The sequence below is a fragment of the Corvus moneduloides genome, chromosome 1 (genome assembly GCF_009650955.1).
Source record: "Corvus moneduloides isolate bCorMon1 chromosome 1, bCorMon1.pri, whole genome shotgun sequence".
NCBI classification, from domain to species: domain Eukaryota; kingdom Metazoa; phylum Chordata; class Aves; order Passeriformes; family Corvidae; genus Corvus; species Corvus moneduloides.
In genome coordinates, this window is record NC_045476.1 from 26,967,149 (window position 1) to 26,984,636 (window position 17,488).

At 40.1% G+C, this 17,488-nt stretch overlaps 1 protein-coding gene across 1 annotated transcript in view; it reads right to left on the minus strand.

Moving 5' to 3' along the window:
* TNS3 (tensin 3) overlaps window positions 1-17,488 on the minus strand; it is a 219,069-nt gene that overhangs the window by 124,717 nt on the left and 76,864 nt on the right. Inside the window, 1 exon segment of the mRNA XM_032102957.1 lies at window positions 9,229-9,270. Within this exon segment, the coding sequence (XP_031958848.1) occupies window positions 9,229-9,270 (42 nt within the window).

The window sequence follows — 17,488 nt, forward strand, 5'->3', positions numbered from 1 at the left end:
ACTAAAAATTTTATGACTAAACTGTTTTGTAACCTGAATAATCAGACACTTAACAGCTTCCTCTGGTAAGAAAGTTAGTGATAAAATCATTCTCTATTTCACACTGTTGTGCCATATAAACTAGCAGAAATCCTAGTAGCATGCAGTGTATAAGCACATGAACAATAACATAATGCAAACCACTAGCAAAAAAAAAGCATTAGTGAGATATATATTTACTATATGAATGCTGTGTCACCAAACCATCAGAATACAAGTTTCCCCAAACAGGATTCAGAAGCACAGGGCATACCATCCATAAAGGCAAATCATCTCCATCCAAGTGAAAACAAACAAACAAACAAACAAACACTGTTCTCTGCCTTGCTACACAGTGGAGGGATAATGCAAAAAACTTGACTAATCTTCCAAGGCAAATACCATCTGGCATATCCCAGAATGGACTATTACACAGAAAATCTCACAAAACTAGGTGTGATTTTCATTTCCTGCCAACTAACAGCAGTAGAGAAGATGCACGACAATGAAAAACTGCTCCATATGGGGTGTTTTAACCATACCTGGGTAAAAATTTAGAGTTGTAACTAGGGTAGATTCAGTGAAACTACTGCTTGATATGCTGTGAGTAGGACAGACCACCCTGAGATTTTTCTTCCATGAACTTCTCACCAAGATTCTTGTTCCCCTGCTTCCCTGGGACTGCCTGGCAATGCTGTTATAACCAGTATACCTGACAGTATAACCAGTCATACAATGAACAGTTTTCAAAGAAGTAAACACCTTCTATTCACCTATTTATTCAGTTAGTAGTTTTTATATTCCAAACCATACCACAAAGAAGTTATCTCTATGTAAGCAAGTGCAAGGAACCTTTTGGTCAATTTTACCTGCAGTTGTATGAAAGCTAGCAGGTAGAGGCAATTGCTTCTCAAAAGACAACCATCTTCTCTCCAGTCACGGATTTGTATTAATAAGCAAATTCATTGCATCCAAAGTACTGTGTCATTGCCCTTTTCCAGTAAAAACTCAAGCCATGCAACTCTCTCCTTTGACACACTCTGTATTGCTTCTTTTACCACTGTTGGCTCCTGCACCTAGTACTGGGCTCATCACAGAGTTTGTTATGCCAACTTTCTCAAAAATTAGGTTGTCAGACAAAACTGTCTCAGAGTCCCCTACAGGCGAAGCATGATACAGAAGCTAAGAAACAGTCTTATATTTAATTCTGCATCATTTTCACCAGGTCACAACAGTCACTAGACATAAGGTTTACAGTATAGCCTGCTGTCAATGCATGCATAGGAAGTGGGCCAAGCAGTCCAATTAAACTAAAGCACAGATTGAACAAAACAGACTTTTGAGATCAGCCCTGTTTATTCACCTTTTTTTGACACCACAGAGTGTGAATTTCTTTATGGATTACCTGGCTTGCTTCAAATAGCAGGCTTGCACTTGTCCCAGGCAGCAAACAGCATCTCATACCTTTACAATCTTACTTTGAGCTGCTTCACAGCTTCAGAGCAAAAACATGACAAAGGTATAGTACAGGCCATCTCACACCATGGGGCACAGAGGTGGCATTGAGACAACTTCTCCACAAGTCCAGAAACAGAAGGAATAAGAAATAAATAACCTTTCTGCTAAATCTGCATCCCCTGTTCTATGATGAAAGGCTGTCTCTCAAAGAAAGAAATGGAGAAAATCATGTTAAAAAAAATGCCTGCAAAAAAGGAAGTATCTGTAAAAAAAGTCATTATCTCAGCTAGATGATCATTCTCAACTTTTCCAAGAACAGAATAAGGAAACTTGCGTTACAGACAGTAGGCTTACATAACTCAGTAGGCTTACATACTTCATAGGCTAAAGTCCTCTGTAGTAGAGCTTCTGACATCAGAAAGAGTATGAAAAGGACAAAGGATGAAGGGAGTTCAGTTTTGTCCCAGACAAATTCATTTGCATTTTTGCAGTACCACTGAGTTACTACACAGCTCTGGAAAAATAAGTAAATCAAAAACCTAATATGTGAACTACTAGTTTCCAACACCAAAATAAAATGTGGGCCACACATGGGCTTAGAAATACTAGGCAGGATTTTGACTTGCCCCTTTTGAGACTAGAATCAAAGACAGGCTAAGGAAGACAAATGAAAAATCAATCAACTGCCTTTCCTAAGCCCCTGTTGCTGGCATACAGTAGTATTAGTAGAATAATACAGTATCTGCTTAAAAGTTTTCTCAGCAGAATATAAGAAATCCTGGTTTCAAGGACTGGGTTGTTCTAAACAGCTGAATCAGCTGCACATCAACCATATATATGTTCCTTTGACGAACAGCACTACTGAAAACTCAGGGCTACAAGATCTGGCATGCATTCGCGTAGCTCATCTGTTTCTCTCCTGGGCTCCTTCTTGAATGAAAGCATTAACAGGCATAAGGATCAATGAGTAGAAACTACAACTATCTGAAACGTAAATCAGTGATGAATCTGTGACTTAAAGGTATCAGGACATATTTTGGAAGAATGATATGGATCTACTTCAGATAGAAGTATTTTATTTGTGCCTATTTTAATGTTGCTATAAGCAACAGAGAATTTGATTAGCTAATATGCATAAAATTACATGGGTTTTACACAGATTTTAACCATCTTATGAAACTTTTTTCCATGTGATTTTTCACCATTCAAACAGCATAAATAAAAACATTAATAGAGAGACTCATCAGCAGGACACTTGAATGCATTTGAACCAGATCTGTGATGTATTTTCATTCTCCAAGCCATGGACAGGAATCAGAAGAAATTCTCCAACCTATTCTAAGGCACAGTGTAACAGTTCTATATTCTCCAGCATACTGCAGAAAAAGACAGGGCAATGAACTACACTGATTGTTGGACTGCTCACCATAATAACTCCTTCTGACACAGTGAAACATGTTGGATGTTTTGGATGAGAACCAGAATTTGCTTAATCTTTTGGCCTCTGGCTTTAGAATGATTCCAAGTGCAGAAAATATTTATGCCTTGTGAATACAAATGTTTCTATGCCATTGTGTATCAATTCCTGTAGTAAATATTAAAAATTAATTTTAAATATTTTTTAGTTGACTCCACAGAAGAGATTTATTCCCACTGCAAGCAGCTATTTGTTTGAGAGCAAATTTAGTTTTGTTTTGTATACTGTGGTCCATAAAAATCCTGATCTGTTCCCTTGTGTAGTGTAACAGCAGGAGTCCATACGGATGTGCCCCTTGCAAGTGTCTGCAGAACTTATAAATCCCAGCTTGCTTTCTCTCTGCCAAAATCTATCCTGACTCTTAGCTGCTGGCAAAGCTGCTCCTGTGATTATTTCCTACAACATTTCAGCCAAAACTGCCAGGCTCCCCAAACAAGTTCACTGTAGGGCTTTGTAATCCGCCTCAGTTTTAACAAGTTTGTTGGACCCTTGGATATAGAGTTCTATCTACCAATCTGCCAGGGCAAGAAGAAACTAACCAGGCAAGAAGATTATCTTCCAACTCATTTAGATTCAAGAAAACAGCCCTGCTCATGGCCTGAAAGTTCCTTGTACAGTTGGGTTGTCTATCCATTGTTTGGTCTTTTCTTAAAAAATTGAAATTCATAACAGAGAGAAGGCACATAGCACATTTTTGCTACTAAGGACTCTTTAGAAGAAAAGTGAGTGCATGTAAAGTCATGAGGTATAATTGTGTCTTACTTAGTGTAAAATTTTACAGGTATACATGCTCACATTTAGAAAATTGTGTTTCTGAAGCCTTAGTTCTACAATATCTCAAGACTAGGAGTTCACACAAAGCTTTGTGAGGTTAAAACCTAGCCCTAATTAGCACTACTGTCTTTTGCACACCTGCCTGCGTGAATCAGAGTTTTGTCAACACTCAAATTACTGTGTTCTAATACAAATCTGTGGGGAAAATTAATATATCCATGTTGCAGTGGGGTCTCCTGCAACATGCATTAGACAGCGGGGCCTGTGGAAAGAAATAGGGACTGATTCTTCATAGATGTTTCAGAGATCTTTATTCTCCAGCCACATGGCCGGGGGACTGCCGAAGAACTGAGCAATCACAGGACAACCAGGGTCCTTCCCGGGCAGGGGAACACAAAATAACCAATGGGGAACAGGATTGACCAGGGAGTAGGGAAACCCCTTAGGCCATGCCTCTACTCCAGGGTCCCCTCCCCCCAGACCCCATGCCGGGGGGGGAACCCCAACACTTCACCCTTTTGTTTTAACTAAAAGAGATTTAAAGCTTAACATTGAAAACAACTGGATAAACATAAGATAACAAGAACAATTTCAAAAGAAAACAAGCCACACTCCTGAGTCTCTAAATGTCCAAGCAGATTTTTTCTCTAGAACATCTTAGGGCTGGAAGAAGGGAGACAGGACTCTCTGAGCATGCTTTGTGGGGAAACTGAGGCAGGAGAGGGTTTCTTCCATTTATACCTGTTGAAACTTTAAACAACAATAGTTAATTCTTTCACCCCCCCTTGTCATCCCGCACTCAGCATTGGAAAGGGATTTTTGGGAGAACAATTGGTAAAGGCATGGTTTTGTGAGGGAAACCATGGGTGAAAAAATGGATTAGGAATACACTGGGGATAATAGGATATTGGATAAAAGGGAAAGGTAGGATTGGGAAAGGGAGACTATATGGGTTGCTTATAATGGGGATATTGTCTGACAAGACTACGATTTGCAGCATGTATACTGCCTTTCACAGAAACACCACCAGGCCCGGTAACATTTGCTGCTTGCGGGCCTTTCCTTCCTTGTATAATCTTAAACTCTACTACTTCTCCGTCTCCTAAGTTGGGGTATATTTTTTGGGGTTATTCTTCATAATGGCAGTACGATGAATGAATATGTCTTCTTTGTTGTCACATCTCATTATAAAACCATAATTTTGTTTGATATTATGCCATTTTACTGTTCCTAAAACCTTAGCTACGATAATTTTTTCTTTTTTCCATGTCAGTGCTGTTTTTTGTCTTGCTGTGCTCCTGCTTTCACTTTCGCTTTTGCTTGCTCCCGCATTGGAGCTGCCAGAGCTGCCAGGGCTGCCCATGCCTGCGCGCTCTCACCGCAGAGTCTCGACTTCTTGGGGTCACATTCGGGGCCGCACGGGCCGGGCCAGGCCGCGCTGCTCAGCTCCCCATGCGCCGCCGCTGCCGCCATCTCTGGTCACAGCTGGGCTGCTGCTGCCTGGCATCGCGCCCACATCTTGGCTGGGCCTCCGCGCGGCGGCCACCCCGCGCCCTGTAAATGACTCCATTCCGGTGCGTGTTTTGCCTATGCGCAGCTCTGCTCCACCACCATTTCCGCTGGCCATCGCCCGTGTGCCACCCCTCTTGGCCGGGCGTTCTCGGGGCTCACTCCACCACACGCTGTGCAGGGCCAGGTGGGCACCACCAGGTCCACTCCATCGCGCTGCTCCCGCTGCGCCTGGGTCCACTGCCAACACCACAGCTCGCACTGGCCCGCCCGCACGCGGGAACTGCCTTGCCGCCGCCCACAGAGCACTCGGCACACGTGGCCGAGGCCGCACGGTGTCTGAAGCATGTTTCCCTTCACAAGGACACAGCTGATATTGTTCAACAGTCTCCGTAATTAGATAATATTCACGGAAATATTCTTCCATCGGCATATATTTTGACTCAGAAATTAACTATGTCCAAACATTCTTCCAAAAGTCTTTGGTAAGAATCAAGTCCCAAGGAACGTAGAAAAAGGTTTTAAACAACCATGCCAGGAAGTGTCTCAGTTCTTTTTGAGCCTGAATTAAGCTAAAATTTACATATTGCTGTTCAAGAATCTTTTCAAGTTTAAGATAAATGTCCCCATGCGGCTTGGACAGCCATGAGTCTTTCCACGGTTCCTCCATAGTTTATGGAACAGCAAAACAAAAGCAAGAAGAGAAATCCAGAGAGTTTACTCACAAATCATAGTCGCTGTCTCCAGGGATCAATATGCAGCCCGCATTCATCACCATCTGTTGCAGTAGGGTCTCCTGCAACATGCATTAGACAGCGGGGCCCGTGGAAAGAAATAGGGACTGATTCTTCATAGATGTTTCAGAGATCTTTATTCTCCAGCCACATGGCCAAGAGACTGCCGAAGAACTGAGCAATCACAGGACAACCAGGGCCCTCCTCGTGCAGGGGAACACAAAATAACCAATGGGGAACAGGATTGACCAGGGAGTAGGGAAACGCTGTAGGCCATGCCTCTACCCCAGGGTCCCTTCCCCCCAGACCCCACACCGGGAGGGGGAACCCCAACATATCCATATGTAAGTATTACTATATTAAGTGTTAGGTAAGGAGATTGCCTCAACTGACTAAAATAATGTATGTGCTCCAGCTTCAGTTGTAGCAGAGTTTCATAATTATGCTAGAGCTTTGAAACAGCTTCCTGAATGAGTACTATCCACAGGCATTGTAACGAAGCACAACAGACATAGCAGAGTGTAAAGATTTCTGCATTAATTCACATGTACCACATTGTGAGGCTCTGCAGAAGTACTGTATGGCACGACCCAGTAGCACCTAATACAAAGCTTCTGTATGTACGCACTCTATTTCCTGTAAAGAGATAGTTAATATGCAGAGTAGAAAAGAAAAAAGGTGGCGGCAGAGGGAAAGCCTTCAGAGTGGATCTCCTGAGTTTCTCTCAGACCTAGTTAAGATGCAAGAGATCAAAACTGAAGTAAACTTTCACCACAAATTTAGAGCACCTCTTAACTAACAGAAAATTATATGCACACAATTCTTGAATAGAAAGTGACAGAATCATTTCTGCTAGCCTTTGGCTGAAACAAGAAGTTCAATTTATTTCTTTCAAATACGTTAATATTAAGAATAAAATAACATTGCGGTCCATAAGGGCATGAGGAAGCCCTCTAAATGTAAGAAAATGCACTTCTGATTTCCCAAGTAAGAATGTGCTATCCATGCCTCAAAGCTACCCTGAACACTAGAATGAAGCTAACAAAATTTTGTATTCGAGGTAGTGTCACAACCAAGTCAAACTGTCTTGGCTGATGTTCACACAGCTTTCCTATAAAGCAGTAAGGGCTGACACTACAAATATTCCATTAGCAGACACATTGCCAGGAAAAAGTAAGAGAGCTTTACTTTCCTGGACCAGATGCCATGAAATCATATGCAAAGGAGAGAGAGAAAGGAGAAAAAATCCCAGAGACACAAAACTGTTAAAGCAGCCTCTTCCAATTTAGTTAATAAAAAAAAGGAGAACAAGCATGGCACAAACTTAGAAGGAAAAGAACAGAAAGACAAGGGATGCACCTCCCATTAGCACCACACAGATGGGATGTGTGCTGCAGTCACAGAATCAGACTTGCAAAACCCTCATCCAAGCCTCATCTCATGGCTGCATCCAGCCCCACTGTCTGGAGACAGCATTCTGTCAATCACCTAGCCTTGTAGCTTTACACCTCCTCTTTTTTCCAAATAGAAATCTGTGTTTCAGATTGGACCTTTCTTCTGCACTTCAATCCACGTCAACCTTTGCTCCTGGAATATACTGGTCCATAGAAAGTAACTACCAACAATTTCAGGAAGCTCGCTAATGGTCAAATAATAATCAATGCAAAACGCAATAAAACAAAAGGCACAGCTGAAAAAACATTGCTTGCTATTAAAGCTGCTTTCAAAATGGCTGTGCATGAAGTATCACATGTACAGAAAAAAAAAGCCAAGAAACATGATCTTGGCTTGTGTAACAACCAGTAGAAACAGGAAACCCTCTGAAGTATTCAGATGTAATACAAAGATGCTAAAAACTTCCAACTAGAAACTAGATCAGAGAATGATCTCATTATTTTGCTTCACGTTTGTTTCACCATAAGCAGCTGTCAGAACCAATTATTCACGTGCAAATAACTGAGAAGTTTGCTCTTTTCTGATTTTTTAATTTTAGTTAATTTGTCTAGTTAAGGAAGAGAACAGTGAACTGAAAGGAGAAACAATCATGTCACTAGGCATTTTAGCTGGTCTCAATATCAAATATATTTTAGAATTAGAAATAATTCTAATTTTACTGAAACAGTGTCAATAATAGCATGGATCCAACACAGAGATACACTTGGTTGTAGAAAAACATTTATTGTCAGTTAAAGTAAACGAACTACACTGCTAATACAAATGTAACCTCTTTGAACATCTCCTGTCTACATAGGTAGTCAGAGATCAGAACTCTTCATGCCCTGCACAGAGTGGCACCAGCAGAAGCCTGCAGCACTGAACCATGGACAGCATAGCAAAATAAATGCAATGCACACAGGGCTAACACTGTGAAACAGATGCTCATTTATTGCAATAGAGAGCTGGTATGAAATTGAACAATAAATTGGTGAAGATCATGTGCATCTTGCAAGTCCTTTCTTCTGTCCCTTTTAAAATTTTAGCCTCATTTTCACAGTGGCAAATCAAACACCTGTATGACAGTTGCCTACTAGCAGATAGTTAACTATAGGCATCTCTCATGATTTATTTAAAAATCTACAAGATTTGACATCTATGTTAAAAGGTAGCTCCAAAGTTGACATTTTTGTCTTATTTCTTTTACAGAAATTGTGCTAAAAGTATACTTATAAGTGCTGTCAGTATTGAAATGGGCTACACTTCCTATTTGCAGAATTTTCTACATCAATTAGACAGCTGGGTTCTATTGCACTTCAGTAAATGTAATTAATACTACTTTTACGAGGAGTACTACAGCCATAGTAATAAAGGGTTGGGAAAGGGCACTTAATTTGTTTTTTAAATAACATGGCATAATAACTGGAACAAATAAAAGCTAGAAGATCAATTTCACATTGAACACAATACAAGAATTAATATTTTACTTGCTGAAAAAAGATATCTCTTGACTTTCTGAACACCTCTGAATACAATTCAGTCTATGAAGATTATAATATTTCCCTTTATTTCTCCCCTGCTTGATTTAAAAATAAGGAATGCAGAGTTCATTTCATTGTTCCTGAAAAAATTCAGTGGTGGAAAAAAACACTAATGGTCCTAATCAGAAGCTAATTTCACACAGTACAGAAACCAAAGTCCGTACTTTGAAAATGGCTAGCAACAAGTGCTTTGTGAAGATGTAATACAAATAAGCAGCCACAAGCAGGAAAATAAATCAGGCCAAGTAAAAGAAAAATGAATAAATAAAATAGAATTACTTACACTTCTGCTTACATGATTTTTAACCACTTCAGAGTTATTAGCCTGCAAAAGGAGAAAAGTTAACACAACTGACTTTAATTCTCCAGATAGTTTAAGTACATTCTAAGAAATCCAATCCTAATGGCGTACACACACATACACACACACAAAAAAAAATCATTCAGAAGTACATATTCACTCTACAGTATTAATAAGCAAACTACCTTTCAAACAGATATGGAAAATTAATTAATTTTGCATTATTGTCCTGTATATTCAGGTCTTATATGACAGTACTCAGCTACTGAGAGTGTTTATTCCAAGGTATAATGTCCATGGAGATGTACATTGCTAACCACATCTTCCCTTTTGCATTTTAACCCAATCTCTCATTTTATGCTTTTTCATGAAAACAGATACTTGGGTGGATATGAATTAAATGAACTGCTGAGAATTTTCTCTAAGTACTCTACAAAAAAAATCTCCTCAAGGCTTTAAAACAAGCTAAGTTGTATCAATAGAGATTTACAACAAACCTTTTAAAAGAAAAGAGCCAATTCATTACTACAAAAAACCTACAACTAAAAGTGGTACAACTGAAAGTGGTACAACTAAAAATTGGCCTCTAAATCCTGCTGTTGGAAAGACATTTTGAACTGAAGAGGCAGTTTCATAACTGTCAACTTTTTTTGGTAGGTCACTGGACTCCAGATTCTAGACTCTAGTTAAAAATCTCAACTGGAAAGAGCTATAGGTTTTCAGAGTATAAATTACAACACCTGCAACACCTTGCTTAGTTAAATGAACCACACGCAGTTTACCAGGGCATACATCCTACATCAACCATAATGCTTACAATGTGAGATTGGCTCACAGTTAATCCATGAGAATATGCTTTGAGTTTGTTTGATTTTTCTTTTTACTCAAGAGCTTGACTTACCTTGTCAGCTATCAAATCTCCACAGTGTTGGAAGTACAAACCTGTCAGTCAGAACAACTAACATACAGACTGACCAGTGCTATTAATTCAACCCATGAACCCTATTGTTTGAAACGTCAAGGTTCTTCTCAGCAGATTAAAGGTGATACATAGAACAAACAAGTGTATAACTTTAGTTACTATTATGTCACAGTCTAAGCACACCCACTGCTACTTAGCAAAAATACACAGACCCAAATAGAAAAAGGCAAAACACACAAAATACAGTTTTTGATTCACTTAGAAATCTCCGTACAAAGATACTCCATGAGGTTCATGAGCAGAGCATTTGGGAAAACACACTGCCCACTTTGGCCCTTCACCAGAAAGTTCATACATAAGCTGAACTCAGCACCCACCCTTCCACAACAACTACATAGCCTATTTGTGTAATTGTGTATAGAGACATAAATGAGGTTCACACCGAATGTGTGCCAGTTAAAAGGAGTTTTGTCTGTATATTTTGGCATTGGATTGGTATAGTCTGGAAGTTTTCTAGGGTAGCTATCAGGTGGAATATGGAATAAGAAGCGAGAAGCTCTTCTCTTTTCTTTTTTAATGTTTTGAATTTGCTCTCCAGTTTGTCAAGCTTCTACTGAAATGTCTCATATTCTCTCACTCTGCTAGAAGCAATATCTCTCTCCACTTTAGTACTGAGAGGAAACACAGAGTGCTAACAGCACAGGGCTTGACATAACTATTTCAACTAGCAGGATCCCACTGTTTCTTTTTTCTTCTGACTTAAAGGGAAGAGTGCTGAAATGAGGTGTGCTGAAAGAACCATCTAAGGTAAACAGATGAGTCAGTATATGCACAGAGTGTGTGTATGTATGTATCTATGTATGTAATAAGGGCGTACACTCAAGTCTCCATATGCTCCCATCACAGCTTTAAAATGGTTGCCCCCAAGCCAAATACTGCTACTCCTGCTGCCTATTCATCAGCTGTAGGACTAAAATTACAAATAAACTCCTTCACTGGCTAACTACTGTGGTACATTTGTTTGAGATGTGGATGATCCAGCTTCAAGTCTCTGACTGGACACATATGAAGAGGGGCTTTGAAAGTATATTCAAATAACCAAGCTAAAGATCTTAACCAAGACTACCAGTCCCATTGAGATTGAAGACTTAAACTTCAAATTTCTAAAGTTCTAGTGAAGGCTTGACCTTTCTTCTTGAAACTTCATCATTATTTACTACACTGGCATGGGGTGACCACTCTAACCACTCTAAGAGATAGCTTTGCCAATTATAAATCTTTCTGGTTTCAAGTCCTAAAAAAAAAAAAAAATTGAAAGAGATCACACACGAATCTATGGGACATCCAAGTGAAAAAAGTAAAGCAAAAAAAAAAAAAAAAAATTAACCAGAACAGCTAAACTGATTTAAAAATCTCTGTAATGAAACTGTGTAAGTCCTCCCTTCCCTCCTTCCCTATTCATCTCATGCCTGCTGTTCCCAGTTTATGAGTTCTCTTCCACATGGAAGACATACTGCCATAGGCAAAAGATGTGATACTTCACACGGAAAACATCACCAAATATTAAAATATCTCATCACATCATTTTTGGGGTGTTTTTTTCTAATACTATGTGTAGAAGGAGGTTGCCAAGAGGGAACTGTGATCTGTATTAGGAGAATTATTTTCCTGATGTAAAACTAGAAGTAAGAGACAACAGGAAATTTGATGCCTATCACATTTCATTAGCCCCATGTGCAGTCATCATTCTTTGACTCAATCTAAGATACTGAACACCATGATAACAGTATACTCAGTATATTATGGCTAACATGCATAACACATGTTCATGCTTATGACCTTACTGACATCATGGAAACATACTGGGATTACTCCTGTAGGAACCCAGAGTGCAGAGAATATTTCTCTGCCTGTTTTGAAGGGTTTCTATCCCCCTGAACAACACTGTTTTGACCTTCATCCATGGAAAAAATTGCCAACTATCAGACAAGAACTAGAAAATACAATGTTGTGAATTAGGTGATAGACTACTATGTAAGATTGTCACAGGGTGAAAAATTTAGAGGTTTTGGGCTTCTCTTTGTAGTAAATAGATAAGAGCAAAAAACATCAAAATGGAGGATTGTTGTTGTTCTCCAAACCTTCTTTTTCTTCTACTACTCCATATTCTGCAGTAAAAGTAATTTGGGATAATTGGACAAAAAATTCCGCAGTTCCTGGCTGTGTTACTGAATAACACAGTAATAACTGTGTTATATAGTTCAGTAATAACTGAATAATTGGTAGGAAAGTGAAAATAATATATGTTTTTAGTAACCATTGGTTAAATTATCTTTAAAAGGCTGTGTAAATCTTGATAATTAGGCTTTCTCCTGCATTCTCTGCTCTGTGAGGTGTCTGGGTCATGCTAGTGACTCTGTTTCTCTGATAAGACTTAATAAACAACTATCTAGCAGCAATGAAGGCTGAAAGCCTCCATTTGTCTCTCAAACTAACTCCTGGCAAGGACTTTAAAAACTATCTCCCATCAGGAGAGATTTGATTTACACCACGGGCTGTGGCAACTCCTATGACTGGAGTTTTGGAATGGAAGAGTACAGGCTCTTTAGGAAGGACAGGCAGGGATGATGAGGAGATGTAGTGGTTTGGTCCAAAATACTCATGACTGTTTATCTGCTGTGAGCTAAGAATTAGGAGAAATGCAAAGCAGGCACCAAACTTGAAAGACTATAAAGAAGTTTATTAACAGACCTAAAACAGGGGGAAAAAAAAAAAAAATTATACCACCTTCAGAGCTCTCCTCCTCCCCCCACCTTCCTCCCTTCTCCCACTGACAATGTAAAAAGACAACCCATAAGATGTTCAGTCTGTTTAGCACTTCCATAATAACCTTGTTCAGTCCATTTAGAAAGAGAAGTCTCTTCTTGCTCATGCTATGAAAACATTATCACAACGAGACAGCCGCCCACTTCCAAATATTGTTCAGTCCATTTAGGAAGAGGAGTCTCTCTGCCTGCATGTGAGTCCCTTTCCCCGACTTGCAGCTTTTGCCGCAACTGCTTTCAAGGGTCCGCTCTTGAAGTTTTTTGGGGTACAATTTTAAGGTTGAGCCGTTCAGAAACAAAAACAGAGGCCCTTCTCCTTCCCTGGGAGCAAAGGGTCTTCATCATCTTCATCGTTAGGACTATCTCTGGGAGCATCTCTAGGAACTGAGGTTTTCTCCTTTCCCATTTGGAGCAAAAGTCCTCATCTGGTCCATCTCTCCCTGTCCAAACTTCTCATGAAATTACAGCTGCGTCAGCATCTGCCTATCTCAGCACAGGTGCTTTTGCTTACGAGTTGAACACTCCACCCCCCATATCTTCATGAAATTACAACAGGATACTCTGATATATCATAGCTTCACAACAGAATTTCCGCTTTAAGCATCTCCTCTCTCTCTTCCCTCAGGTTTTCAGCTCTTCAGAGCAATAAAAGGGTTAATCTCACCTCGGCCTTGCAGCTTTGCAGCTGGAATGTTGAATTTTTCTTATCGCAGTGGAGAGGGGGGAGAGCCGAGCCGCTCCGGCTGCCCACGGCAAGGCAGTGGGGGGAGTTCCACGGCTGGAACAGGTCCATCGACTCCAGGATGGCCGTGGCCCGGCCCCCACTCGGGGCCTGCAGCCACCTGTCCCAGCACCGGAAACGAGAGAGAGCTTGGAGGGGGAGTTTGCCTATTCTTAAATGTGGATCACAGAGGTGGTCACAACTTTAAGTGGCTTAGAGAATTGTCCATATTCAAACTGGCCAGCTGATAGGTTCTATCAGTTCCCAGAGGAAACTGTAAGCACCCCTTAGCAAGGACATCCCTTCCGGGACTATGCTTGCTAACCTATGACATTCTCCACCCCTCGCCTCTGTGAAGACACATTTAAGAATTATTATCAAAATTACATTCAACTTCTACCATATTCCACCCCTAGATAGTTCAATACAATTACAATATAAGTTTCTCGCTATCATGCTACTTAACTTATGACTTAATACTTGCTTTGCCCAGTACTCCTCTTAATTAATCATTATCTCACAGCTCTCATCAATTGCCCGCATTCTTCACCATTTTGTCGCAGGTTCGGTTTGTAACCGGGCAGAACATTGTTGCCCTCTTTGAATGGCCAGCTGGAGTGCATAGAGCTTTACCTCGTGATGGATGAGGAGCTGATTGAAAGTTTACATGTCAGGATGAAAGGGTGGGAGGGCAGGAACAGATGACATTATAGTGCAGGCCTACTACAGGCCACTTGACAAGGAAGGCTGAGCTGATGCCTTCTGCAGTAAAACAGAATGGCCTCAAGGGTCACAAGCCCTGGCCCTCATGAGGGACTTCATACAACGCAGTATCTGTTGGAATGATGACACAGCAGGACCCAGGCAATCCAGCAGGCTCCTGGAAGGCGTTGATCACTTCTTTCTCCAAGTGCCAGATGAGCCAACAAGGAGGAGTGCTGTGCTGGATCTTTTTTTCACCAACAAGGAGAGGGTGGTGGGGAACATGAAGCTCAAGGGAAGCCTGGGCTGCAGTGACCACAAAGCAGTGAAGTTCTAGATCCTTGGGGTAGTGAGGATCTGTGGATACAAATATTGCTGCTAGCAAGAATTTTCTTGCTTGTTCCCAGTCCCATGAGATACTTTTCTCTCTCACGGAAGATATTAGCCGAGTTCTATAAACTATGAACACCTGCAACCTTGCACAGCTTTGTTTATGGTACAGTAGAAAAATATTTTGACAATGGATGTTTTAGGATTTTAGCCAATCACCCCAAGGGGTGGCTGATCCTTTGTCCAATTAGACTATGAAGAAAAAAGGCTATAAAAGAGTTTGTAAAATAATTAAATACATCAATCATGCTGCACAATTCTTGCCTGTTGGATCTCTCTTCTCATCCCTACCACTGCGGGACACTGTGATAAGGAACATGCACATCAAGCTCACTACCCTGGAATTCAGGAGAGCAGACTTGTGTCCCTCTTTAGGGATCTCCTAGGTAGAATGCTGTGGGCTTAAAGCACTGGAGGGAAAAAGGGCTCAAGAAAGCTGGATGAAATTCAAGGATCATCTCTTCCTGGCTCAACAGCAATGCATCCCTACCAAGAGGAAATCAGGTATAAATTCCAAGAGGACTGCATGGATGAACAAGTTGATCCCAGACATATTCAAATGCAAAAAGGTACCCTCTAAAACGTGAAGGTAGAGACAGATAGCCTAAGAAGAACAGAGAGATTGTCTGAGCAGCCGGGGAACTAGTTAGGAAACCTAAAACACTGACACGATTAAATCTGGCAAAGGGCATCAAAGGTAACAAAAAAGTTTCTATAAGTACATTGGTGATAAAAGAAAGACTAGGGAAAATGTGGGTTTTCTTAGGAAGGATATGGGAGACCTGGTTATCCAGGACATAGAAAAGGCTGAAATACTCAATGAAGGTAAAGGCAGGGATTGGGAGAATGAAGAACCATCTGCTGTAGGAGACCACATGGTCCAAGGCCATTTAAGGAACCTGAAAGAGCACAAGTCCATGGGACATGAGAGAAATCCATTGGTCCTGAGGGATCTGGCTGAGGAAGTGGCTAAGTTACTACCCATCACATTGGAGAAGTTGTAGCATTCCCTTGAAGTTCTCACTAACTGGAAGAAAATGAAACATAACCCCCATTTTTATAAAGGGAAATAAGGAAGACCCAGGGAACTACAGACCAGTCAGTCTCACCTCAGTGCCTGGCAAGATCATGGAGCAGATCCTCCTGGAAACTATGCTAAGGCACATGGAAAATAAGGTGATTGGTGATGGCCAACATGACTTCACTAATGGCATATCTTGCCTGACAAATTTGGTAGCCTTCTGTGACAGCACTACAGAACTGGCAGATGAGGGAAGAGTGACTTTCATCATCTACCTGGTCTTGTTCATTGCATTTGACATTTTAATTTGATGACAATCTTTTCATTGTCTCAAAAACTTCCCATGTTATAACATCAACATGAGTAGATGGGTATGCCTGTTGCCATAATTAATAATCTTATGGTTAATCAACCAATTCCCATTGCCATAATTAACTAGAAGATGGTTTAGTTACGTTGAAATTAGAGTATATATATATAAAAATACGAGATAGATAGATACATCTCATAATACACCCATGTAAGCACCTTACAGGATCTTATTTCACAAGGATCACCTCATGGAAATCAGACTGACACAAACACTCCTACCTCACTACACACTTTGCCATTTAGAGCCAACTATAATGCCACTAGCCCAAGCAGGATACATATTCTACCTTCCTAGTTTGTCTGCCAGGACTTGTAGCAAGAGACATGCTTTGCACATTATTAAAATGCTCAAAAGTTATTACTGGTCTTAGCACTTACTGAAAAACAGAGTATATAAAACCACCTGCAATATAATCATATAAAATTAAATATCCATATATTTACACACATAGTATGCCCAAACAATTTGTCATCTCCATATGAGTCTTAATATAAAAATGTATTTTGACTTGTCGTAAGCAATGAATTTGATTAAATACAGAGGACTTTTTCAATTGAGTAACGCCAACTAACCCGAAAGTGAGATATTAAGTGGAACACTCACCAACCACAAGCACAGTCACAAACAAGCAAGTGAATTTCAAAGGAAAATATCTTAAAGAAAAATAGCTCAAATTGTCTTCAAATCTTTATCTATGGTCTGTAAGCATGCGAAAGCACTTGAATTAACACAGATACTGCAATTTGATGAGAACATAGTTTCTATCATTAACCTGCTCAATGAAACAGTCCAGGACTTATTTACTGTACAGTTGAATGAAACATATGTTAACACAATTTACAAGATGAAAGTTATTAATAACTTACAAATAAGTCAAGAAGATTAATTGTACTCTTTATTACACTTAGCTTGCACATAACACCATGATAAGAATTTCTCTGCTCACAATACAGTTAACAGCACATGCCAATATAATTTGGCACCTCTGGCTAACACTTATACATGATTTAAAGTAAAGTTTCAAAGGAAGAAAGCAAAACTCAAACATAGTCAAAGCATCAAGGAAAAAGATTTTCAGAAAAAAAAAAGCCAGGAACTAAAATTCTACAAGAACTCCTGTTTGGATCACTCCAACATATATTTCCAAAACCAACACATTCATAGCTACATTAGATTAACAAAAAGACACTCAGTTCATTCAAAGAACCATTAATCGCTTTACACTCAAAAATTAGTTTATGGAATGCTTGTAGTGCATGTAAAGCCTCACTAGCAGCTAAACCTAAAC